The sequence below is a fragment of the Mesoplodon bidens genome (genome assembly GCF_964165515.1).
Source record: "Mesoplodon bidens genome assembly, chromosome: 6".
NCBI classification, from domain to species: domain Eukaryota; kingdom Metazoa; phylum Chordata; class Mammalia; order Artiodactyla; family Ziphiidae; genus Mesoplodon; species Mesoplodon bidens.
In genome coordinates this window covers 629896-654724 of record NC_138162.1, presented here as the reverse complement: position 1 = coordinate 654724, position 24829 = coordinate 629896, and the positions used below count along the sequence as shown (strand labels likewise).

Sequence of the window (24829 nt, the reverse complement as noted above, 5' to 3'; positions counted from 1 at the left end):
TATTGACAGGCTAAGCAGAAGCATCAGGGGCTCTGACATCTCAGAGGCCTCAGGGGGCCCGCAGGGGCCGACACAGCCCCCCAGGACTGCTGTGTGTGCAGGGGATGCCAGGACCCAGTGCCCCACCAGGAGCGGCCAGCACAGAGAGGCCCCAGACACTCCAACACCGGCCGGCAGGGCCCTGGGCCCCAGCAGGGTCTCCCTGGCAGGCTGGGGAAGAGCTGCAGGAGCTGCGCCAGCTGGTTCTCTGAAACCCACCCACAGGAGATGCTGGCTTCAGGGTGCATCAGAGCAGAGACCTCTACCCATCTTGGTCAGAGAGCCAGGGGGAATGAGGAGGCCTGGGATGGTTCGGGGGAAGCCAGACGGGAGTGCCGATGCCGAAGCGAGGGCGCGTCCTCCTGGAGGCAAACCGCACATGGTCAAGGTCAAGGTGGGGGGGCAAGCCAGGAGGGCAGCAGGGAGGGAGCAGCTGGCCTGCTTTGGAGCCCTTGGAGCTGGCAGCTCAGCTGGGGAGCACAGGGTGTCCGGGCAGCTCACTGAGTCGGAGCCCAGGTCGGCTGGGGCACTCTGGAAGTCCTTGGGGCCGCCCAGCAGCACCTCCTCGTACTCGGTCTGGTAGTCAGACTCATCTGGGCAGACAGTAGGGCCACGCAGGTATCCTCTTGAGAGCAGGGGCAGGGGCCGGCACGGGTCCACATATGCAGCCCACCGGGTCCAGGGGCTGCTAGAGGGATCCTGGTGGTCAGGGCGTCTTATTGAGAGTGTCAAGGGTCAGGAGGGGACATTGCCACTACCATCCTCAGCTGTGTGGGCATATGGCCCGGGGTCCAACTCACCGTCCACTGCAGCCACCTTGGCAGGCTTGATACGATCTCAGCGAGGCCCTGGGGTGACGGGTCAGAGCTGGGGGAAGCTGGGGTGGAGCCAGGGCTGGGGGCAGAGCCTGCCTGAGAGGCGCCGAGAGTGGGGGAATGGGGGTGAGGGTTTGGAGGGTGGGGAGGGTCTCCTCTCCACCCTCACACCTGGGCCTGTGGAGGGGGTCGGCCAAGCGCACAGAGCTGTCCAACAGGTGACAGGTGTGTCCCAGGAGGGGCCTTGCCCTCAGCAGACCCGACACCTGCAGGCTGTTAGTTCTGACTGTGGGCACAGACGGGGCCCTAATTGCGGCGGCCCTCTACCTGGCCTGGTTCTGAGCACTGCTGAGCCGACAAATGGAGCCATCTGCTGGGAGCGCGCGGCGCCGAGCGTGCGCACGTCTGTAACCCCCGGCGCGCAGGAGCCGTGGGGCTGAGGCGGGGCCGGGCGGCCGCTCCCCATCCGCCACAGTACCTGGGAGGTTGTTGATGTAGCCCCCGTCCATCAGCAGGTGTCCATCTTTGGGGTCGCAGAGCGGGGGCGTGTAGCCCGACAGGGACAAGCTGGCACACACGTACTTCCACAGGGAGCCTGGGAGGAGGTCCAGAGGGATCGTGGGAGAGGAAAGGAGCCTTTCGCTACCCAAGGTGAGTTCCTGCCCTGGACCCTCGGCTCAGAGCCTCGCCGACATGGGTCCTGAGCCCTGCACATCTGGCCTCCGGCGGAGAGCACCAGGCCCGGGCAGATGACACCCTTCCTGGACATCCTCCTCCTCGGACGGAGCCCGAGGGGCCGGGCTTGCTCTGGGCCTCCCCACATCTCCCCTTGCCGTGACCTTCTGCCAGCCCTGCCACCCCACTCACCTCTAAGCAGACACATTTCAAGGGGCTCCCCAAACACTCTGGCCTGGAGAAGGGCCTCAGCCGCCCACCCACAGGTGGGCTCTCCCCTCGGCATGCTGCTCCAACCCACGCGCAGCTGTGACCCACGTGGGCCCTCAGTCTGCTGCTCTGCCCCCGTCCCATCTCTACCTCTCCCTGTGCACCCTTCAGCCTTCGGGCCCAGAGCAGAGTCATCTCTGTTCACATCTCCCCGAGCCTCTTGCCTCCTCTGGGAGATCCTGGGGCTTCCCTGGGCCAGGCCTGGAACTGGCCCCTTAACGCCCCTCCCCTGAAGCTACTCTGCCCCCGCTGGGGAGCCTGCACCCCGGGAGGAGGTGCTCACCGTCTGTGTGGACCCGCATGGCAGAGGCTGCGATGTCCGTGGTGACGGTGAAGTAGGGGATCCACAGGTCCTGAGGGGAACGGGACTCAGAGGGACCACCCCCGGCTGCCAGCCCTCGACCCTGTGGGCCCAGGGCGTCCAGACCCAGGCAGGCTGAGGCCATGGGCTCTGCTGGGGCTCCCCAGGTGGTCCCTGCCAGGGGGTGCACCTCGATCTGCCTGTCCTTGAAGACGCTACAGATGCTTCTGTTGAAACCAGCCCCCGAGAACACGGAGGGGATGGGGTAGGTCAGGTCCAGCATGGTCTTTACCATCGACATCACATCCTGGGGGGTGGCACACGGGGGCACGTGTGAGGCCCCCGCAGAGGAGAAGGGGCTCCCCCCCTGCCTCCCCAGCAGGCACTGGCAGCAGGAGACCCCGAGGGACCACCAAGAGCCTGCGTCAGGAGAAGGGACAGGGACCTGGGCACACACGTGTGCTTTCTGCGAACAGAAGCCCGTGGGGAGCAAACACTGCGGCCTGAATGGCAGCGCCTGGAGGTCCCAGGGGAACGCCTGCTGACCCCTGGCAGGCCTGGCCAGCTGGGCCCTCACCGCCCGCTCAGTGGGGATGGCCCAAGGCTCACTGGGACAAGGCTCATCCAGGACCAGGGCCAGCTGAGTGTCCACCACTGCCCCTCCGGGCTGGCCCGGGCTTGGCCTTCACACTCCACCGTGGCAGACGCTCCATCCCTCTGATCCTGGGAAGCAGCAGCCCTACCAAGGGCCCTCGCTGTCAAAGCCCCATGATCTCTGGTAGGACCGAGGCCCATCCTTCCCCAGTGAGGATGGGGGCCAGTGAGACCTGCGAGCACAGGACACAGGACCAAGAATGCCTGACTCCTCAGGGGTCAGGGATGGAGAGAAAGGGTGCTCCTTGCCTCTGTGAGGGCAGACGCTGGGACGGGCTGTCAGTGGGGGTGGGCCCCCAGCTGGGGGTGAGTCATGCGCCCCCAGCCGCTCCCACTGAGACTCGTGGACGAGCAGAAAGAACACACGTGCCCCTGGAGGACAGGGAACCAGGACAGCCTGGGACGTCCCCGGTGTCCTCTGCAGGCAGCAAGGCCCTCACTCCCGAGGAAGCCCTTGCCCAGCACCACAGCCACCCCACTGTGCCCCCTCCACGTGCCAACAGGTGGGACCACAGAGCAGCCTGGGGGGGTCCATCCCCCATGCCCCACAGGGTGGCTGCCCAGTGGGCTCCCTTGGCCCAGCACAAACTCAGGGTGGCAGGACATGACACCCGAAGCTCCCTGGCTGTTCCCACACCTGTACCAGACCAGCAGGGGTGAGGAAGGGAGAGCTCTGCCCGACCTGCACGCAGACCCTTGCTGAGGCTAGAGCACCATCCCCCGCGGCCACTGCCCTCGGAGGCTGTCCTTAGTGACCAGAGCCGAGCAGCCCGCAGCCCCCAGGGAGACTGGGCGCCTTGGGGATGTGTGGGTTGGGCAGATGGCCTGCTCGGAGAGCTTCTGCTCGGAGGAGGCCCATCTTTTCTTTTAAAAATGAGAATGCCAACACTTCTGAGGCCACTCTTGGTTTCAGCCAGGGCTCCACTCCGCTCCACAAAAACCCAGCAGAGCCCTGAGAGGGCAGACTGCAGCCCGTCCCATCCCTTGCCACAGCCCGCCTGCCCCGGGTGGGTCCCCAGATCCTGGATTGTCCCCTGGCGTCCATTCACTGCAGGGCCAACTGTACCAACAATGTATATTTCTTACTTTCTGTGTCCCTGATGCTCTGGCATTTGGGGTCCCGCATACTGGGGGAGAGAGACAGACCTGGGCTCACCCAGCCCTTCCAGAGCCCACACCCGACCACCTCTGTCTAACCCACACCCCAAGCCTGAATCACCCAGGGCCAGGTGCCAGGCAACTATGCCCAGAAACCCACCAGAATTATTCGAACGGGCAGATCTTAAGCTGTGTGCCCTGCCCTGCCTTGCCCTTCCCACAGAAACCCCAATAAGGGCCCTGACCTAGGCCTTGCCCCCTGCCTGCCTACCGGCACTGGTGCCCCCATGGCCCTGTGGGGTGAGCGTGGAAATGCGGGGAACTGTGGGTGCACTAACCTCTCCTCAGTCACCTTTACAACTTAAGACCAGGCATGAGCCGGAGCCCATCCCACAACACTGACGCCCCTGCTCCTCTGTGCCCTCCCTGCCCCAACAAGCCACGTTCTGAGGCCAGAGCCCCGCAGAGCCACGTCCGTCTCGATGCCCTCCTGCCGTCCCCGGCCCTGCAGGGCCCCTCACCTCAGCCCACTGCTTGGCCCGGATCCATATCTGGCTGTAGTTCTGCTCCTCAGAGCACAGGGCGCCCGTGAAGGCCCCGACGGACGTCCCTCCGACCGTGTCCACCGGGATGCCACACTCCGTCAGGGCCCCGATGATGCCCACCTGGGCACACCCTCTATGCCAACAGGAGGACGGAGCAGGCAGGCAGCGCCGCCGGGCTGCCAGGACCCCAGGGACGGCCGTCCCGTTCCACCCCACCCACCCCTCAGTGCCCGAGTCCTGCACATGCCACGGAGAGAGGGGCAAAGATGCCAACTCAGAGAGGGAGTGGGATGCTCCCGAGAGGCAGCCAGCACTCAGCCTCCTCCACCCGCTGGCGTCTGGGAGGCTGTGAAGCCGAAACAACAGGCTTTGAACAGACTTGGGCGGGTGGGGAGGCAGGTGGAGGCCCCCAGCGTAGCCCCCAGGGCCGGACGAGCCACCACCGGAAAGCAGTGCGGGCTGAAACCATTCTGGCCACTGTTCGTGTGTGATGTCCACCACACAACCAGAAATAGCATGTGTGAGCAGAAGAGAGCGTGTGACTGTAGCCAGGAGGAGGGACACACAGTGGAAGTGGACAGAAGCAACACCCAAGTTCTAGAACGGATGATTGACATTGAGCCTCGGGTTCAAGGAGCATTCTAAAGGCTGAGCATAAATTAAAAAAAAAAAATTCCTACATTGTTGAAAACCCAAGATGAAAGAACTTTAGACCAGGCTGAGAACAAAAAGGCATGCTGCCCCCAAAGGGTCAGCACACACAGAGCTGACCTCCCCTGCCCTGCGCTGGCTGCAGAGATCACGGACTTACCATCTGGCCCTTCACAGACAATGTCTGCTGGCCCGTAAGTTAGGAAAGAAAGAACAGTTTAAATCAAAGAAAGTAAAATTAAGGAAATAATAAAGAGCAGAAATTAATGAACCAGAAGACAAACACATTACAGAGAGGATCCTCAAAGGTAAAAGCTGGTGCTTTGAAAGGACTAATTCAGGTAAGACTGGTAAGACTGACCCATAAAGTAAAAAGCGGGGGATAGAGAGAGGCGGACAGCGTCGGGGAGTGGAGGGGGAGGGAGAAAGAGACAGACACAGACAGAGACGGAGAGGGAGAGAAAGAGGGAGGAGGAGGGAGACAGGAGGTCTCAATAACCAGTATCAGGACTGAGGAAGGGAACATCTGTACAGATGCTCCAATTAAAAAGGTAAGAAGCTAGTATGAGCTTCATGCCTTAAGTAGGAAAAATCAGATAAAATGGACACATCCCTAGACCAACATAACTTACCAGACCTGACGCTAGAAGTAGAAAACCTGAAGAGTCCAATAACCATCAAAACAACTGAATCTTTAATTTTCAAATCCTCACAACATTTCATGTCCAGATGGTTTTACTAGTGAACTGTACTAAACATATAAGGAAAAACAACACAAACCACCTGAAACCTTCCAGAGAACAGGGAAAGCAGCAGCACCTTCCAATTCAGTTTTGAAAGCAGCAAACAAACCTGCCTACATTTCAAGAAAGGACAAGCATGGCCCACCTTGCTCAGACCCAGGGGGTCAGGTGACACAGAAACAGGAACAGGGCCACATGCCACAGGCAAATGAGTCAATCCCAAGAAGGTGATGTTTGATGTTACTTTAAAATCACTCAGTGTGATTCACCATATTAACAGAATAAAGAAGCAGAATCACACGATCCCGACAGACCCATAAAAACAACCACCCGTGATAAAAACTCGGCAAACTAAGAATAGAAGGAAACTTCCTCAGTCTGATAAAGGGCATCTACAAAACCCAAGAGCCAAGATGGCAGAGATGGCACTTAACGCTTAAAGGGAATGCTTTCCCCAACACTCACCACCTCTGCTCAGCTCTGTGCCGGAAGCTCTAACCAGTGCAACAGGCAAGAAAAAGAAACAAAGGCATTTACGTATTTTGGAAAGAAAGAGAAAATACTGTCTTTATTCTCAGAAGAATAAAATGCAAAAAAACTACAAAAAAAAGGTACTGAAAGAAGTGAATTTAGCAAGGTTGTAAGTCATGACATCAATTTACAAATATCATTTGTATTTCTACATACTGGCAACAAACAATTTAAAATGAAATTTAAAACATACCATTTAGGGCTTCCCTGGTGGCGCAGCGGTTAAGAATCCACCTGCCAATGCAAGGGATACCGATTCGAGCCCTGGTCCGGGAAGATCCCACATGCCGCGGAGCAACTAAGCCCATGCGCCACAACTACTGAGCCTGCACTCTAGAGCCCGTGAGCCACAACTACTGAGCCCACGTGCCACAACTACTGAAGCCCGCGTGCCTAGAGCCCGTGCTCCGCAACAAGAGAGGCCACTACAATTAAAGCCCGCACACCGGAATGAAGAGTGGCCCCCGCTCGCCGCAACTAGAGAAAGCCAGTACCCAGCCATGAGGACCCAACACAGCCAAAAAAATAAATATATAAATAAATTTATTAAAAATATATACGTACCATTTACAATAGCAAAAATCTCCTAAAATACTTAGCTGACTCTAAAATTTACACAGAAATGCAGAGGACCTAGGACAATCCAAACAATTTCAAGAAAAAGAATTTGAAGGAATGGCACTGCCTGATGATTTCCCATAAAGCTAGAGTAACAAAGACAGTGCAGAGGTGGCTAGGACAGCACCATGCCTCAGTGCAGCTCACACCTGGGCAGGGGTTTGCTGCTTGACTTAGACGCCGCAGCAGCTCAGCAGGGAGGGCAAGTCTTCAACTAGGTAACCATGTGGAATACCCTCACCTCACACCCCGCCACTCACAGGAAACAATTGTGGGTGGATTGCAGGCCCAGATGTACAAGCTTCGAGAAGATGTAGCCTAGGCAAGAGCCCCCAGGGCACCAGAAATAAAAAAAACTGTAAACTGGGAAATCACACTTCATCAGAGTTAAAACGTGCTCATCAAAAAATGCCATTACATGCCATTACAACAAAAACAAAAGTCAAAGACTGAAGACAATATTAGTAATAAATATATCTGGCAAAAGACTTGTATTCAGGGACTTCCCTGGTGGCACAGTGGTTAAGAATCCACCTGCCAATGCAGGGGACACAAGTTCGTGTCCTGGTCTGGGAAGATCCCACATGCTGCGGAACAACTAAGCCCGTGCACCACAACTACTGAGCCCGCGTGCCTCAACTACTGAAGCCCACGCACCTAGAGCCCGTGCTCTGCAACAAGAGAAGCCGCCGCAATAAGAAGCCCACGCACCACAACGAAGAGTAGCCCCTCCCTGCTCGCCGCAACTAGAGAAAGCCCGCACGCAGCAACGAAGACCCAACGCAGCCAAAAATAAAATTAATTAATTAATTTTAAAAAAGAAAGTTAAAAAAAAAGACTTGTATTCAGACTATATAAATAACTCCTCTAACTAAATAGCAGAGGGCAAGCCACCTGTGAGAGAGGCATGTGGAACTTGATGACCAAGAGGCACCTGGTGCCTGAGTCCAGGATGCAGATGAGACTCGCAGTGAGGCCCGGCCTCCCACCAGGGGCGTGGCCACAACTCACACCCAGGATGACACCAAGGGTGACAGACATGTGGGCAGCCCGAACTCTCAAAACTGCCAGTGGGGGTGTAAAACTGTTCACCTACCCCGTGGACAGGTAATTCCACTCCTAGGTATTAGCCCAAGAGAAGAGCACGTATGTCCACAGGAAAGATCTGTACGAGAATGCTTGTAGCCGTTTTGTGCACAGTAAACAAACTCAGAAAATAACCCAAATGTCTGTCAACAGGAGGAGGACTAGCATAGCCTGGGGCCCACAGGGTCCCATGCGGGGACGCCACAGGTGCAGTCAGGGCACACAGACAACCTCAGAGACATGGAGTTCACGGGACCAAGCCGACACAGGCCAGCACGGAACAGAATGGAACGGAAAACTAAACAAGCAAACATTATTATTCTCAGAGAAATTCAAACTGCACTACTAGAACAAACAAACAAAAAAAAACTGAAGGGGCTTCCCTGGTGGCGCAGTGGTTGAGAATCTGCCTGCTAATGCAGGGGACATGGGTTCGAGCCCTGGTCCGGGAGGATCCCACATGCCGCGGAGCAACTAAGCCCGTGAGCCACAACTACTGAGCCTGCGCGTCTGGAGCCTGTGCTCCTCAACAACAGAGTCTGCGATAGTGAGAGGCCCGCGCACTGCGATGAAGACTGGCCCCCGCTTGCCACAACTAGAGAAAGCCCTCGCACAGAAATGAAGACCCAACACAGCCCTAAATAAATAAATTAATTAATTTAAAAAAAAAACTGAAAAAAGCACTCAGACATTAGAAACATCTTAGCAAAGAAAGATCAATTAGAAGATACATTTGAGAAAAATCACCCAGAAAGTAGAACAAAAAGACAAAGGTGGAAAACTTGGGAGAGAAAAGAAAAGATAGGAGCATGAGAGGATGAGGGGCCATCTGTATTGTGATCCAGAAGAGACAGCAGGGGGCAGGGGGTGTGGGCCTCATCCAGCACCCCCAGGGCTGAAGGTGATGAATCTCCAAATTTGAAAGGGCCCACCGGGACTCTGCCCAGCCTAATGCGGGAAAAGAGCGACACCCAGGCACATCCTCAAGTACTTCCAGAAACACGAGAGTGAAGAGAGTCTCCTACAAGATCCAGAAGGAACAGGCTTCGTGAATAACATGACACTGAACTTCAGAACAGCAATACTGGAAGCTAAAAAGATGATGGAACCACACCTTAAAATTCTCAGGGAAAATTATTTCCATCTAGAATTCCATAACCAAACTGTCATGCAAGTGTCAGAGCAGAATGAAGATACTTCCTGCTAAGCATGGTGTTGAAACTTTTCCCTCCCATGCATCTTCTCTTAAGGAAATGTCTAGAGTATGAACTCTACCAAAATCAGGAATGTATCAAGAAAGAGGAAGACGTGGTATCCAGAAGTGGAGTTGGACACAGGAGAGAGACAAAGGCAGTTCCCAGGATCACGGTGAAGGGAAACCCCAAGGCAGCATCCCAGCACCATGACTGGGGAGCGACCAGCAGAGCTGAGAGGAGGCCGCTCCAGAGTGAGCTCAGCAGAGATGGCTTGGTGGTCTGAGCACACTGAGCGGGGCTGCGTCTCCAGCAGCATCTGGGGCGGACTGCTGAGCAAACGGCAACTGCCGCAATGATTGCTCTGAGGCGGGAGACACAGCCATATGTACAGGAGGATAAGGCTTGGCTCCAAAGCAGACCCACCTTGCTGTAAGGCAAACAGTGAGCAATGGCTGCCTAGGGAGGGGACCACAGCGGGATCCTGTGCTGAGGAGGAGGACAGACAGAGGATACACGACAGAGACAGACAAACAGACTTTGACCCTGCGCGTATGCGGGGGCGGTTAGGAACTTAATCATCTAAAACTGAAAAAAATGAAAAAACAGATAAACAACAGGGTCCTACTGCATAGCACAGGGCACTATATTCAATACCCTGTAATAATCCATAATGGGAAAGAATATGAAAAACAACATATGTATACTATATATATATATACATACACATACACACACACACATATACAAAACTGAATCACTTTCCCGTGCACCTAAAACCAATACAACATTGTAAATCAACTATGCTTCAATAAAAAAAAAAGAAACGTAAATGAGGAAACAGCTGAAGAAAAGTTGGAAGTGACTGTCTGTGGGATATTGTCTGTGGGATATCTCTGGATTTGTTGGTGGGGCAGGTTGGGCAGAGGACTGCTGTGTGTTATACAAATACCATACGGCCTGACAGAATGGCCACGTGGCTTTTAAACTATTACTTTAAAGAAATTTTCATTAAAACTGCTGCTGCAAGCAAGGTCCAAGTCTGGGCCAGCTGCTCCAGGGCACCTCACAGTCCCAGCCCTGCAGAAAGTAGCCTGAGTGCTCCCCCATCCTGGCAGCTTTGGGTAAATCACCTGATTTTCTAGGCCCACTGGCTCAGCTTTCAGGTAAAAACATGGCACTACACGATGCCCCCCAAATCACCCAAAATAAACGAGCAGAGTACTCATTACTTCACCACCCAGGCCAGGCCGCACTCAGGGTGCCAGGGTCAACACGTGCAGGGCGCTCCACCCCGGCCCGCTGCCTGCAGACCGTGGGGTCCCTCCCCTGCAGCGCAGCCCTCGGAGAGAGGCCACAATGTGCGCTGGGAAGGCACAGGAGGCCAGTGAAGAGGCTGGGGGAGAGGAGGCGGGGTCTTCAGAAGGGCAGGCCCTCCCGTGCCCACCCCACTTTCCTGGCTGGAAGGGTCTCAGGCCAGAACTTGGAGCCTCTGAGTCTCCAATAGTGGGGAAGTAAGGAACGTGAATCCAGCCAGACAAGCAGTTTTGAGGCTCATGTGCATCATTTCTCTGACCCTCTCCAGCTACAATTAGCCGAGGAGTGGAGGGGCCGGGCGCGAGCACAGCCCCGACTGCAGGGTGCACGCACACAGTGATTCCAGCTCACTCTGGAAGGGACATCCTCGGGCCAAGGCAGGTGGCGAGCCAGGCTCCTCCGTCAGGCCTTGGGCACAGGTGGCCAGCACGGTAAGCAGGGCTGGCACCCAGGCCTGGCACTCAGGGAGCCTCGCTGCAGTGCCGGGGAAGCGGCACAAGCCCGCCAGCCCAGCGACTGGCCTGATGTCCTCCGAGGCCAGGGGTGTGAGGGGCTCCACCCCACAGGGCACCCCTGGCCCTGGGACCTGGCCCTCAGAGGGGCGGGGGTCCAGCACAGATGCTGCAGGAGGTGCTGCCTTGCCCCTCCTCGCGCCGACCGGTTCACCCGGGGGCCTTGGCCTGTCACACCCTCACCACACACCTGCCCCTCCGTTTCTGCCCCTACGTGTATTTTTCTCTTTAACCAAGGTCAGGAGAAGGGCAGCAAGCGTCAGGACAACTTGGGGGACAAGTGGTTTGGGTTAAAAGTCCTTAAAGGAACCCACCAGCCCAAGAAACTAAAGGCTGCTTCACGAGGGTCGTGAGCAGCGCAGATCACTGTTCCATAAAGCGTGCATTAAAATGGAAAGAAACTCACCAGCAGCCCAACGGAAAGACTGGCAAAGGATGAGAACGGAGTTTTCAGAAGAGGGGACAATCGGAGCGAGGAATACATTCTCTTCCACTGTCTCTGTGGAGGGAGGTGACACCTGCCCGTGGGAAACACTGCCGGGCACGTGCGCCAGCCCAGCCCGGGGAATATCGGAGCAGGCGCACACGTACCGCGTCGCCCGTGGGAAGGGGCGGGACTCACCTCGCTCCCCCTCCCACGGGTACCAAGGCGACGGCGTTGCCGGTCAGCACCCGCGCCAGGCGGGAGAAGTCCGAGCGCCGGTCTGGGGGCCTCTGGCAGACCCGCTCGGACAGCCCCACCTGCGAGAGAGGCCGGCAGACGCGGAGGGCCGGGCCGAGTTCACACACCCGTCATGGCCTGGCTCTTCTCCCCAACTCCTGACCCAAAGCACCTCCTGGACACGGCCGGTGGGTCTGATCCCGACCCAGTCGTCACCTCGGCGCCCGGGCTCACCTGGGAGGGCTCTTGGGGTGGGGCGGGCAGTGCCGGCAGCTGGGCCACATACCGACGGGCCCCGCCGAAGCCCACCAGCCCCGAGGTGGAGGGCGCTCGGGGCTTGGACACCTGGGCACAGACGCCGCTGGCAGGGTGCCTCCACCAAGCTGCGGGGCTGGGTGGGCTGTGGCGAGCCGGCGGCCCCTGCGCACCCACCACGGCCCGCGCCCAGCCACCAGGGCTGGGGACCCCTGAGGAGGAGGCGCCTCAGGATTTGCGTGCTTTTCTGTCCAAAGGAGGAAGCAGTGCCAACCTGAGGCCACCGGGCTCTCTGAGGCCTCAGCTGAAGGTGGGAACCTCAGGCCCGTCGCTCTGGGGTTCTGGCCCCCCGCAGGGGCTCCCCCATCCGGGGGGCATGTCACCCTGTGGCCACGGGTATCCGAAGACCAAGCTCAAGCAGATGTGAGTGCACAGGAGTGGGAGCTCGTGGAGAACAAGCGCCCTCGTCAGAGCCGGCGGGCTCAGCGGAGGCAGAGGGTTAGGGCCCGAAGCAGGTCGGCGGGGCCCCCAGCCGCCCCGGGCCTCGCCAGCTTGGGCAGGCTCCTCCTGGAGAGGACGCGGCGAGGGCAGCACAGGTGCAGGTGGCCGGAGCACCAGCCCCGCGTGTTGAGCCGCTGCACAGTGCGGGCCGGTGCAGGCCCGTCCTCCCAGTGCAGCAGGACCAGCTGCTTCCAGGCATGCACAGCCGCGGTCCCCAGCGCCCGCTCCAGCTGAGGGAGAGCGGGGCCCCGCGTCAGGCAGCCTAGCAGAGGCCGCAGGCTCGAGCAGGACAGAGCCAAAGGCCAGCGCGGGGCTGTCCACAGAGGTCCCAGGCTGGATGGGACCACGCCTCATGCCCCAGCCCAACACAGGTCTTGGCCTTGGCGGGTGGTACCCTGGTTCTGAAGACCGACCCGGCTGTGGTGTGCTTGGCCCTTCCTCTGTGGAGCTGTGACCCAGGGGGTGCGGGGCTGGGTGCGGGGGCACAAGGGAGCTCCGGGGGCCTGCAGGAAGGGAGGTGGCGCACACACTGCAACCTTCTTTTGCAAACACTCCCCCACAAGGGAGCATCACTCCCGGTAAGAACAGGAACTCACATCGGAGATGACGAGTTTGTAGCTGTCCCAGGACCGGGGTGGAAGCGTGAAATGAGAACAGACGACGGGGCAGAGGAAGGAGGTGGGGAACACAAAGCGAAGGGACGACGAGACTCCACTTCACACCCAGGAAGTTGGGAACACAGGGGACTGACAGTGCAGAGCAGGGAGCACGGAGCCCCAGACCTCGCCCACATCACATGCACAACAGGAGTGCAGTCTGGCAGCTCTCCGAACCTGAAGACACACAGCCTCTGCCACTCGGCAGCAATTCCAGGTGGTGCCCTGAAGACACCCCTGCACACGCGTGTAGTGAACTAACTTCACAGTCCGTTGGCTGAGAAGAGACAGATGGTGGGGCGTTCACAAATAGAAACTAAACAGCCATAAGACGAGTGAAACAATATGGATAAAATTCAAAAGTGTAAGTGGTGAGGAAAAAGGAAATTTCAAGATGGTATAAACTAGAACACTATTTATATAAAAAAAAACAGTGCCATATACACACATAGTAAAAATGTGAAACACGGACAGAGGCTCTGCCTTGTAAAGTGGCCACTGGCCACTTCGGGGGACCTGCCTGCCCCGGGGTACCTGCTAAAACAACCGTCACAGGTAAACACGGCAAAATGTTTCCAAAATGTGTAGAGCAAATACCTGGGTGTCTGCTCTTATTATCCATCCCTTCCTGAGTTGTTGAAATACTTCATTCAGAGGAAAAGAGAGAAACAAGGGGCCTGAGGAGAGAGTGGGGCCCCCCTCCCGCCAAGACCTGCCCAGCCTGCAGCCCTTTGACCACGCCCACTGCCTGGCCCAACCCAGCAGCCGGCCGGGCCCCTCCCCTCGAGCCCTGGCCATGGACCCCACCTGCTGAGGCTCTGCCCACTGCCCCAGTCCCGCAGGCCGGCTCACCTCGCCCACCGTGGGCTCTTTCTCACCCAGGCCCACGATAAGGATGCAGTCGGCCTGCCGGATACAGCGCTGGGTCCAGGGTGTGAGCGTGCACGATCCGGTGGATGTCCTCCTGCTGCCCCAGCCAGCTGGACAGCCGGTACTCGTGGATACTGGAAGGCACAGACAGAGGGGCGCAGATGCCGGGGCGCATTTCAAGGCCGGGCTGGGACCCACTGCGAGCAGGAAGCCAAGCTCGGCCAGGCTGTTCCGACGTGGAGGCCGGCGTACCTGTCCGGAGCAGCAGAGCCAAGGCGCTGGTCGGTCAGCAGCAGGGCCTGAAGACACAACCACCAACTACAGAGGACAGTTGGCAGCTCACACTGGAGGACAAGCGAGGCCCTCCCTTCTCCTGGAAGTTTGCTCCTGCGGAAGCAATAAGCCTTTCACCACTCATGAGGAAGTGCCTGTGGCCCTGAAGGAGACCCTCTGGGCAGGTGAGGCTGCAGGTGTGGCGGTGGAAGGGCTGCACCAAGTACAGGGCGGGGCGGCCTCTCGGAACCTCAGTCTCCTCCTCTACACATGAAGGGGTTGAATCTCTGCAGCACTGAGACTGTGTGTGCATGGGGGCAGGGAAGCACAAGCCTGTAAAGTGCGAGATTAGACAGTTTCCCAAATCCAAGGCAGCCCGGCTGGCTGGGTTCCAGTCAGGTGCAGTTCACCAGGGTCTAGATGCACACGTTTTCACATTTTGTGTCTCTGGGATCAGCGTGCTTCCTCCATCTACAGGATCTTAGAGCTGCTGTCCACACAGACACAGTTGCTCTCAGCCACGAGGGCCAGCGTCAGAATATGTGAGAGGGCCGCCAGGGGCAGGGACAAAAGCTGAGAGGCCAGCGGCCCTCAGTGTCAGGAAGGCTGCTGGACCGCCCTGAGGATGCAGAAGTCCCGCTGCTGCAGGAGAAGCCGGGCTCTTCCCCATGGCTTCCTTCTTACACCCGCGCTTACACCTGAGCTTCCCTGAAGGCTTGTAATCAGAAGGCGAGAGACAAGAAATCACTGCCTTGTGTTTAACTGGCAGCATCTGCTTTCTTGGAGGCACAAGCATAAGCGTGCATTTCACAGGGTGGTGCCCTCTGATGTGGCTGCTGGACTGACCTGTGCGTCTGTGCAGCTCTGACTCAAATGGCAGAAGCCCGTTGATGCGGGGAAGCAACTCCTCTGGGGGCTCAGGGCAAAGGGCGCTGACCCCCCTGGGGGCTGCAGTCCTGCTCTGGGGGTCAGGCCAGGTCGGGCCAAGCCGGGAAGAGCTTCAAGCTCTAGTTGGTTACCCCGCATGGGTCTGACAGAGAGAGGGAGTCCTCTCGGGGCTGATGCCTCACGTGCCTGTGAGGGCGGGCATTCCTGGGCACTGCAGTGGCTCACCTGTCCACCTCTTGGGCGTCTAGCACGAGGCGGGACAGGCAGGCCATGTCTGGCTGCAGGAACACAGAGGACCGCAGCCCTGAGGTCCTCAGCCGACCCCAGGCTGGGCTCTATCTCGCCCTCAGGGCACGTCTCCTGCTCGGGGCCCGCCTGCCTGGACTCAGAGGGTTCTGAGGAGGCCCTTGGGAAAGTGTGGAGCCCCCCCAGAGGTGCTGCTCTGGGCTCTCAAGGTGCGGGCTGCAGCCCCAGCTGGTCAGGAATGTGGTGACCATTCCGTCCCTGGAAGGGTCTGCTTAGGGCCCACGTCATGGGCAGGTCCAGGGCAGTGCGTGGACACAGGGGGACGCCTAGGCACTTATATGTTGGCTCTGTGGGGCACGGCTGCTGCTCCAGGACAGATCTGGCCTGGATAGTCATTGTCAGCCTGGCTGTTACACAGCCTCTCTCCCAAACTCTGGAAGCCAGAGGAAGTGGACTGACACCTTCACAGGTGGAAGAAAAGGACCACTGGCCTAGATCCTCACTCTAAAAACACCCTTCACAAATGTGGTCACCTGACTTTCAGCAAAAGAGCACTGCAGGGCAGAGTCCAGTCCTTCTAAGTGAGAGCTCTGGGTCAGCGAAGGCTCTGGGTCAGCGAGGGCTCTGGGGCAGCTGAAGATCCTCTAGAAAAATGAATCCTGACTCTACCTCATATCATCACCAAAATCAATCTCCAGTGAATTGTAAACTTGAAAGGTAAAACCATAAAGTTTTTAGAAGAACCTCTTCATGATTTTAGGGCAGGATGAAATTTCTTCAATAAAACACAAAAAGCAGTAACAATATAGGAAAAAAACTGATAAATAAATTGGTCTATATTAGAATTAACAACTTATGTTTGTCAAAAGATATCATTAAAAGAATAAAAAAAACAAGCCACAGAGGGAAAGATATCTGCAACACTTTCATCCAATAAAGTGACTGTATCCAGATTGCCCATCAACAAGGAAAAGATAAAAAACCAATAAAAAGGGTGGGCAACTTGACAGGCACTTGCAGAAGAAGGTATCCCAATGGCCAGTAAACAAACAAACTTCTTAGTTGTTGGGAAATGCAAATTCAGGCCCAAACAAGATACCACTGCACGCTCACCAAAATGCACAAAGAGGAAAGGCCACCCACCCAGCTGCAGAACACACACTCTTCCCTTTCTCCAGGACAGACTATATGTTAGGCCACAGGATAACTCCTAAAGAACTTTGAAGACTGGATTTACAGGGACTTCACTGGTGGTCCAGTGGTTAAGACTTCTCCTTGCAATGCAGGGGATGTGGGTCCCATCCCTGGTCAGGGAGATGAGATCCCACATGTCTCGGGGCCAAAAAGCCAAAACCATAAAACAGAAGCAATATTGTAACAAATTCAATAAAGACTTAAAAAAAAAAGATTGGATTTACAGATATAGAGAACAAACATATGGATACCAAGGCGGGGGTGGGGGGTGGGATGAATTGGGAGTTTGGGATTGATATATATTCACTATTGATACTGTGTATAAAATAGATAACTGGGACTTCCTTGATGGCGCAGTGGTTAGACTCCGTGGTTAAGACTGCGCTCCCAATGCAGGGGGCCTGGGTTCAATCCCTGGTCAGGAAACTAGATCCCACATGTACGCCACAACTAAGGAGCCCTCAGGCCACAACTAAGGAGCCCGCCTGCCACAACTAAGATCCGGCGCAACCAAATTGAAATATAATTAATTAAAAAAAAAAAAAGAAATGAGAGAAAATGGAATCTTTCTTTAAAAAAATAAAAATAAAATAGATAACAATGAGAACCTACTGTATAGCACAGGGAACTCCATTCAATGTTCTGTGGTGACCTAAATGGGAAGGAAATCCAAAAAAGAGGGGATATATGTATATGTAAAGCTGATTCACTTTGCTGTACGGTAGAAACTAACACAACATTGTAAAGCACTATGCTCCAATAAAATTTTTTTTAAAAATTGGGTTTACACGAAGTTTCTTTTCTGATCACAATGGTATGAAACTGGAAAATTCAAAAATATATGGAAATTAAACAACACATGCATAAACAACCAATGGGTCAAAGAAATCACAAGAGAAATGAGAAAATATCTTGAGAGAAATGAAAACAAAAACAACAACATTCCCGGATGTACTGGACACAGCGAAAGCATAGCTAGGAGGGAAGTTTACAGCTACACATGCCTCCTTTGAGGAAGAAGAAAGATCTCTGATCAACAAGCGCCTTTGTACCTTAAGTAACTGGAAAAAGAATCTCAAAGTAAACCCAGAGCTAGCAGAAATAAGGAAATAATAAAGATCGGAACAGAGATAAATAAAATAGAGAATAGGAAAACAGAGAAAATCAATGAAACCAATAGTTGGTTCTTTGAAAGAATCAATAAAATTGGCAAACCTTTAGCTAGAGGAATAAAGAAAAAAAGAGAAAAGACTCAAATTACTAAATGCAGAAATAACAGTGGGACATTAGCTATTTTACAGAAATAAAAAGTAATACAGGAGAGTACAGTGAGCAGTTGCATATAACAAACTGGATCATCTGGATGAAATGGACAAATTTCTAGAAATGCACAACCTACCATGACTGAACCATGAAGAAACAGGAAATCTGAATAGACCTATAACCAGTAAGAAAAGTGAACCAGTTAAAAAAAAAAAAAAGCCCCACAGGAGGGCCGCAGGGCCTGGGGGGACAGCCTCCGCTGGACGCGTGTCAGGGGAGGAGCGGTGAGGGGCAGGCGCGCTCACGGGGCAACGGGATCAGAGAAGCTAATTCGGGCCAAACCCCAGACCCTCCTGGAAGGGAACCGCAGAGGCACGACCAGGAGGCCGGCAAACAGGCACACGTCTCCAGAAAGGCCCCTGAGACCTAACTGATGGGACAGGCGCTCAGCACTAGGCCTCAGGGGCACCCCACACTGGTGCGTGCGCTGGCCATCGCCTTGAGGTAGAAAACTTCTTCCGTCGTCACCTCTCAAAGCCCCGGGTCCTGAGGACCCACGGTTAGGGCGCCGAGAACACTCGCAGGGCTGAAGAGCTCCGTGGTCAGGCCCAGGTAGTTGTGCAGAGGCAGGAAGGTGACCCTCTGCCGCCGCACCATGATGATCTGGAGAGAGACAGGCCAACTGTGTCTCCACTTGCTGAGCCTGCCTTGGCCTCGCGGGCGGGAAAGCCCCTGGTGTAGACAACTCACCCTCGTCAGGCAAGGTGTCAGTGCTAGGGGCACAAGGAAACTCTGCATTGTTTTCACAAGTTTTCTGTAAGTGTAAAATTACTGCAAATCAAGAAGTTTAATAATAACAAAAAGAGCTCTTTGGGGGCATGGTGGGAGATCTGAAGACCCCTTTGAGGTTATCAATACTAATTTTTACAGCAAAATATGTATTACAAAACTTTTAAAAAACCATCTTCCTTCTTCCTACCCCCCTGAACCCCACATCACCCCCGAACCCCACATCACCAGCACTGTCCTGCCAGTGAAGTCGATTCCACTATTGCGGACACGTCCTCGTGGCCACAGCACTCAGTAAACCGATGGTGAGACACTCATGGTGCTGGCCCCGCGCCCTCCACCGAGATGGCCACAGCACTGCAGAGAAGCGACCCACCTGCACCACCCTCACCAGGGCTTCAGGATATTCCACAAAAACTCCTTGAAACGCCACAGCTGGAAGCCGGAGGATGGCGGAAGGGACAGCAGTGTGGGCAGACACCGTTCTGTACGGTGCGGTGTGGCCCTGTAACGACAGCCCCGGTTGGTCTGCTCTGGCCTGTCCTGAGACCCCGGAGCCTGGCTCTCCAAGCCCCCACTCCGGTCTCAAGCATCACAGCGCTCAGTAGCCCACTCTCCTAGGCCTACTGCAAGGCCACTTGGAGCCAGGGTCACCCACCCAGCAACCCCCGCTGAGCCCTGCCCTGCCACCGACGGAGCTCCACACGGCCAAGGACCCGGTGGGCAGCATGTGGTTTCTCTCTTCTGGGAACTGGCTGGTGCTCGAGAGAAAAGATGACTTTTTCAGTCGCAGAATCACGCCCAGGCAGTGACCTTGGCCCTTTCTGGTTCGCAGCTCGGAGTCCTGCCACCTCCTCTCCCCCAACTGCCAGTTACAGCAACCACCGGCTCTTTTCTAAACTGATGGTTTTCCTTCATCAAAGTACCACATAAATGGAATCACACAAGGCTTGGGCCCTTCCACTGAGACTACGCACTTCAGGGTCATCATGCTGTTCACGTACCAGTAGTTTGTACTGTTTATTGATGAGAACTAGTCTATTTTATGGATGCATCACAGTTTCTTTATCCATCTAGCAAGTGAAGGATATTTGGGGTGTTTCCAGTATTGGCAATTATAAATAATGTAAATATTTCCATACAGGGTTTTGTATGAACAGAGTTTTTGTTTCTCTTGCTAAGTATTGTGGAATTACTTAACAAAACCTCAGCTAAAGTTGGAGCGGGGACTGGCCTGTAGGGGGAGGTCTCATGCCTGCCATGCATGTCAATTACCCCAAACAGGAAGAGATTTCCGCCTACATCTTGGACAGAAAGGTGCCTCTACTTACCATCAGGCAGGAGGAAGGAAACTTCCCTCCACCCCCGACAGCCCAGCCAATCTGAGACTGCAGGGGCCCAGTCAATGGGAAGCCTCCATTGAACCCCCAGCTCCTCCAAGGAAATCTTTGGTTATCACAGCACCCCCCCCCACTCCTCCTTTTCCCCATAAAAGCAAGTTCCCCCTCCTTATTCTCTGGGTTTGGCTTTTTTGTCTGCCATAGTTTCCATATCCCAAATTGCAATTCCTCTGCTCTTCCTGAATAAACTCGCTTTTGTTGATAATAACTGGCTACCATTTATTAAACTTGATATATTTATAGGGTGTCAGAAGTGGGATCTGAAGGAGGTGAACCCCAAGAGATGACGGGCCCTGGAATTGAGCGAGGTACCCACACTGTGAGCCCGTCATGCTCATCACTTTCCTGAGTCTCGTCTTGGATTCCAATCTCTGCTCTTTTTGCATTTTGAGTTCTCTGACTTTATTTGAGATCTGGAACGGCTTTGTCCTTTCAGGGGAAAGGTTTCATCCTTTCTGGTTCAAGGCTTCATCCTTGGTGAGTACTCAGTTGTTTTCTGGAGTGCGCAACAGTGACGTTCTTTTGGAACATAGAGCTAACTGGAATCCAGTAATGTGTTTTATTCCTTTTGGAATCTGGGCCAGGACTCTGGGAACTTTCTTGGGTTTCCAAGAGAACTTAGGGAAAGTTAGCTGATTCCAGAGACAACAGTTTCAGCTCAGCGATGGTCGTTTAACTCATCTGCCAAGGTGGTTTCGGATAACCACGAGACTGCGATTACCTACTTGCTGAGCAAGGAGGTGTCTGCAGCAGCAAACCCCTCTTGCTGCAAGTGGTTAAATGCCTCTGGGGAAGTAGAGACCCAATGACATAAAACTAAAGAGCAAGTGCATTGGTTAGAGCAATATCGCCAGACAACCTGCTGTCTTTTTGGTGTATTCAGCTGGATACCTGCAGGTCTGGCTCCTGGTTTACAACCATCGTGCAAACTGGCCATCCCTTGCAGTCCCCCAGGGAGGCCTGGAGCTGGGAGGAATCCAGCCTTTCCTGGCAGGACATGCCCCCTCCCCACCCCGGCCTCTGATCAAAAATCTGATCTTTTTTTCTATGAGTTTGTTTGTTTTTGAAGTATAACTGACCTACAACAGGATGTGAGATCCTGGTGCACAACACAGTGATCTGATATTTCCATACATTACAAAACGATCTCCACTGTATGATTTCAAGTCCTTGAAATTTATTACCATTTGTTCTATGGCCCAGAATATAGTATGTCTTGTGAGTGTCCCATGTTCATGTGAAAAAAATGTGTTTTGCTGTTGTTGGGACCAGTGTTCAATAAATGTTCACTTAATCAAGGTGGTTGATGGTGTTGTTTAGATTTTTCTACATCTTTGCAGACTTTCTACTTGTTCTGTCGATTACTGAGAGAAAAGTGAAGTCACCAACTGTAAGTACGGATCCGTTTCTCCTTTCACCTCTGTAAGTTTCTGTTCCACTTTTGAGATTCCGCCATTAGGAGGATACACATTTGGGATTGTTGTATCTTCCTGACCAGTTCTGTTCCTCACCCCTGGAAGCACTCTGTGGTCGGAAGACTACTTTGTCTACATTAATGTAGCCCTTCAGTTTTCTTGTGAGTTTTCATGGTATAGCTTTTCACATTCTTTTATTTTTAATCTACCTAAGTCTTTATATTTAAAGTGGGTTTCATGAAGTCAGCATATAGCTAGATGTTGGTATTTCCATCCAATCTGATCACCATTTAATTGGTACATTCAATGTTATTATTGACGTGGCTAGGTTTAGGCTCCAATTTTCTGGGGAATGTTGAATTTTTTAGCAGGTTATCAAGCTGGCTGGGTTCAGACCACAAGTTCTGTCTTACTCCCCCTGACCCACCCTCCGTGGGGCTGGGTGCCAGTGTCTCTGATTTTGGGGCAATGCCTCGCATGCTTGGCTCCTGCTGGCACAGGTGTCCCTCGGGGCTTAGTCTGAGACCTGGGCTGAGGCTGAACCTTAGCCCCGCTCTCACGGTCTGTGCTGTGCTGCTCTCCGTCTGCACTGACACTTGCAGGATCCACCCACACTCTCTCCCACATTGAGAAAGTCCGTGACTGGTTTGCCCCTGAGGCAAAGCAGTGAGACAGCAGAGGAAACCCGGGGAACTCACCGCTCCTGGGCTGCTTGTCCTGTTTCAGGTCCCACCCACAGTCTACCCACTTTTTTTTTTTTGCGGTACGTGGGCCTCTCACTGTTGTGGCCCCTCCCGTTGCGGAGCACAGGCTCCGGACGCGCAGGCTCAGCGGCCATGGCTCACGGGCCCAGCCGCTCCACGGCATGTGGGATCTTCCCGGACCGGGGCACGAACCCATGTCCCCTGCATCGGCAGGCGGACCCTCAACCACTGCGCCACCAGGGAAGCCCAGTCTACCCACTTTCATTTTCAGATTCCTGGGTAATTGCTTCTTGCGTTTTGCTAGAGTTTTTGTTGTAATCAGCAGGAGAGAGAGGCTGTGGTGGCATCACCCTGCCACAGGAGGCTGACGCTCTCCACCCCACACCTGTCATGCTGGCACACACGACAACCCGAGTGCCTGCACAGTCCTCCCAGTCTGGAAGGCTCTTCACCCTCCCCCACAGTCGAGGCCCACTGGACTGCCCCAAACAGAGGTGCCGAGGAGCACAGAGGGCCCGGCTCCTAGCCGGGCACCGGCCAGCCTCCTCGGGCAGCCACTGCCCCCTGCTGTCCCCCAGCTCCCGAGCTGCATCTGCCCCATGGTGCCAGCTGTGGTGGTCGGTGGGCGGTCACCACAACCCCTCCTTCCCTCCCAGGTGTCCCGGCCTCACTGGACCACATTCCTGTCCTTAGCCCAGGTCCAGCTTGCCACTGCCCAGTCCTCAGCAGGATCACCAGTGGACAGCCCCCCACCCAACCACACATGCGTGAGTGCCTTTGAGACCTGCCGGGAGTCACTCCACGTGGCCCTGCACAAGACTGCGGGGGGCCCGCTCACTGTCGCTGCGCGCCCGCCCGCCAGACAGAGCAGCCCCAACCGACCGGCCCTCTCACAGCACCTGACACTGAGGAGGAAGAGCCACGTAAGGACACCCACGTGACTCCCCATCGACAGCTCAAGCTTTTCCACGAAGAACACGAATCAATTGTGTAACTCGAGAAAAGTAACAAAGAGAAGGTATTTTTAAATATCAGCAAACGCTTCAAGCATGTATTTGAAGCCCAGTCAGCCTCCGGCAGTCTGCTGAGACCTCCTGCCCTCAGGCGGAGGAAGGCGCTGGGGGGGCCCGGCCAGCAAAGGCTGGACCGGCTACTCCTCCTCAAGGTGGGTCTTGACACTGGCAAGTGAGGCCTTGCAGTTTCCCCCTCGTGGAGCCTGGCCCCCAATCCTGGGAGGACCAGCAGTCTCAGCACCGGAGCCAGGACCCTCTGCCCGCCACACTCCAGGGAGGGGCTCCTGTCCTCCCTTCCAGTTCGCGTCCACCTCACGGTGTGACGGGGCCTCCTCCCCCGATGCTCCCGCCCAGCCATGCTCTCCCTGAGCCCCAGAGCCCCTGCACGGCCCCCGGGCACAGGCCGGCTGGTGCCGACCCCTCCGAGGGGGAGGAGGCCTGGGCCTGCAGCACGAGCTACCTTCCTCATGATCTTCCTACCGTGGAACATCACTTTGTCTCTCTTCCGAAAACTGTACTGAGGAGTGGGCTGCACTTGTCCTGCAAAGGGAGCCAAGGGGCTGCCTGAGCACGGCTGGGACCCGCGAGGCGGCCACGCGTACACACTGAGCTGTCCTGCCCCCGCCCGGCCCCGCCCCGCCCCCAGTCACACAGCACCTTGTCCCAGGGCTGCGACAGACCCTTGCAGGGGAAGCAGGACTTCACTCTTCTTGGAAATGTGAGCCACGAAAGTTCAGAACAGACTCGAATTGCATGGATCCGACGAGCTCGGCCTCGTGGACAGGCCAGCAGTTTCCAACAAAAGCCACCGCGGGCTTAAGAGCTGCTCCCGGGAGCTCAAAACACCCGAGCCTCCCCCACCCTTTCAAGCCCTCCTCCCGGCCCCCCGAGGGCTGAAGTCTGAAGCAAGATATCACGGAATCAGTTAACCCTTCTATACACAAAAAAGATGGTCATCGGGCTTCCCTGGTGGCGCAGTGGTTGAGAGTCCGCCTGCCGATGCAGGGGATGTGGGTTTGTGCCCCGGTCCAGGAAGATCCCACATGCCGCGGAGCGGCTGGGCCCGTGAGCCGTGGCCGCTGAGCCTGTGCGTCCGGAGCCTGTGCTCCGCAACAAAAAAGATGGTCATGCCAATAAGGGCCAGGGCCAGGGCCAGGAGGATTCCAGTTGCAGCACCCATCAGCTGGGCGAGGTCACAGATAGAGCACTTGTCAGCAAGGCGCCATGAGGCCCCTCCCAAGCCCAGACACAGGCTGGACACAAAGGACCCAGGGCAGCCAAGGGTGCAATAGGCCACTGATCCTAGGGCCCGCCCATTAGCCGGGGGCAGTGAGGTGGTCACCTGGTGGACTGGGAATGCTGCTCCGTCAGCTGCAGACCCCAGGACCGAAGGGTGGCCAGGTAGAAGCTCGCCTAGGGGGGAAGGCTGCAGTCGGGAAGGGCCAGGATGGGCATGGACCTGGCTTCCCAGGGAGTGACAACAGAGCTGTGGGTCAGGGACAAGTCAGCAGCCCTGGAGACCTCCAGAAAGAAATGACCTTCCAGGATGCTGAGGTCCCCTGAGCCCACCTGCTCTGGAGCAGGGCCACCCCCAGCATGGCTGGGCAGGGCCAGCAGCTGTGCTGTGTTGACAACAAATGCTCCAGGCATCAT

The 24829-nt window shown here is 55.5% G+C and overlaps 1 protein-coding gene across 1 annotated transcript; it reads right to left on the bottom strand.

Annotated features, from left to right (window-relative positions):
* Window positions 1–34: 34 nt before the first annotated feature.
* PNPLA7 (patatin like domain 7, lysophospholipase) lies at window positions 35–24829 on the bottom strand (the record flags this gene model as incomplete). Its single annotated transcript, XM_081237065.1, is given in 23 exon segments — window positions 35–401; window positions 541–632; window positions 840–875; window positions 1024–1031; window positions 1182–1449; window positions 2083–2152; window positions 2291–2407; window positions 4374–4530; window positions 11671–11789; window positions 12513–12695; window positions 13974–14064; window positions 14066–14125; window positions 14244–14378; window positions 14740–14837; window positions 15111–15225; window positions 15378–15430; window positions 18414–18518; window positions 19021–19149; window positions 23637–23750; window positions 24291–24359; window positions 24519–24520; window positions 24523–24589; window positions 24746–24829. Coding segments are annotated over 23 exon segments (2259 nt in total). The 3' UTR covers window positions 35–314.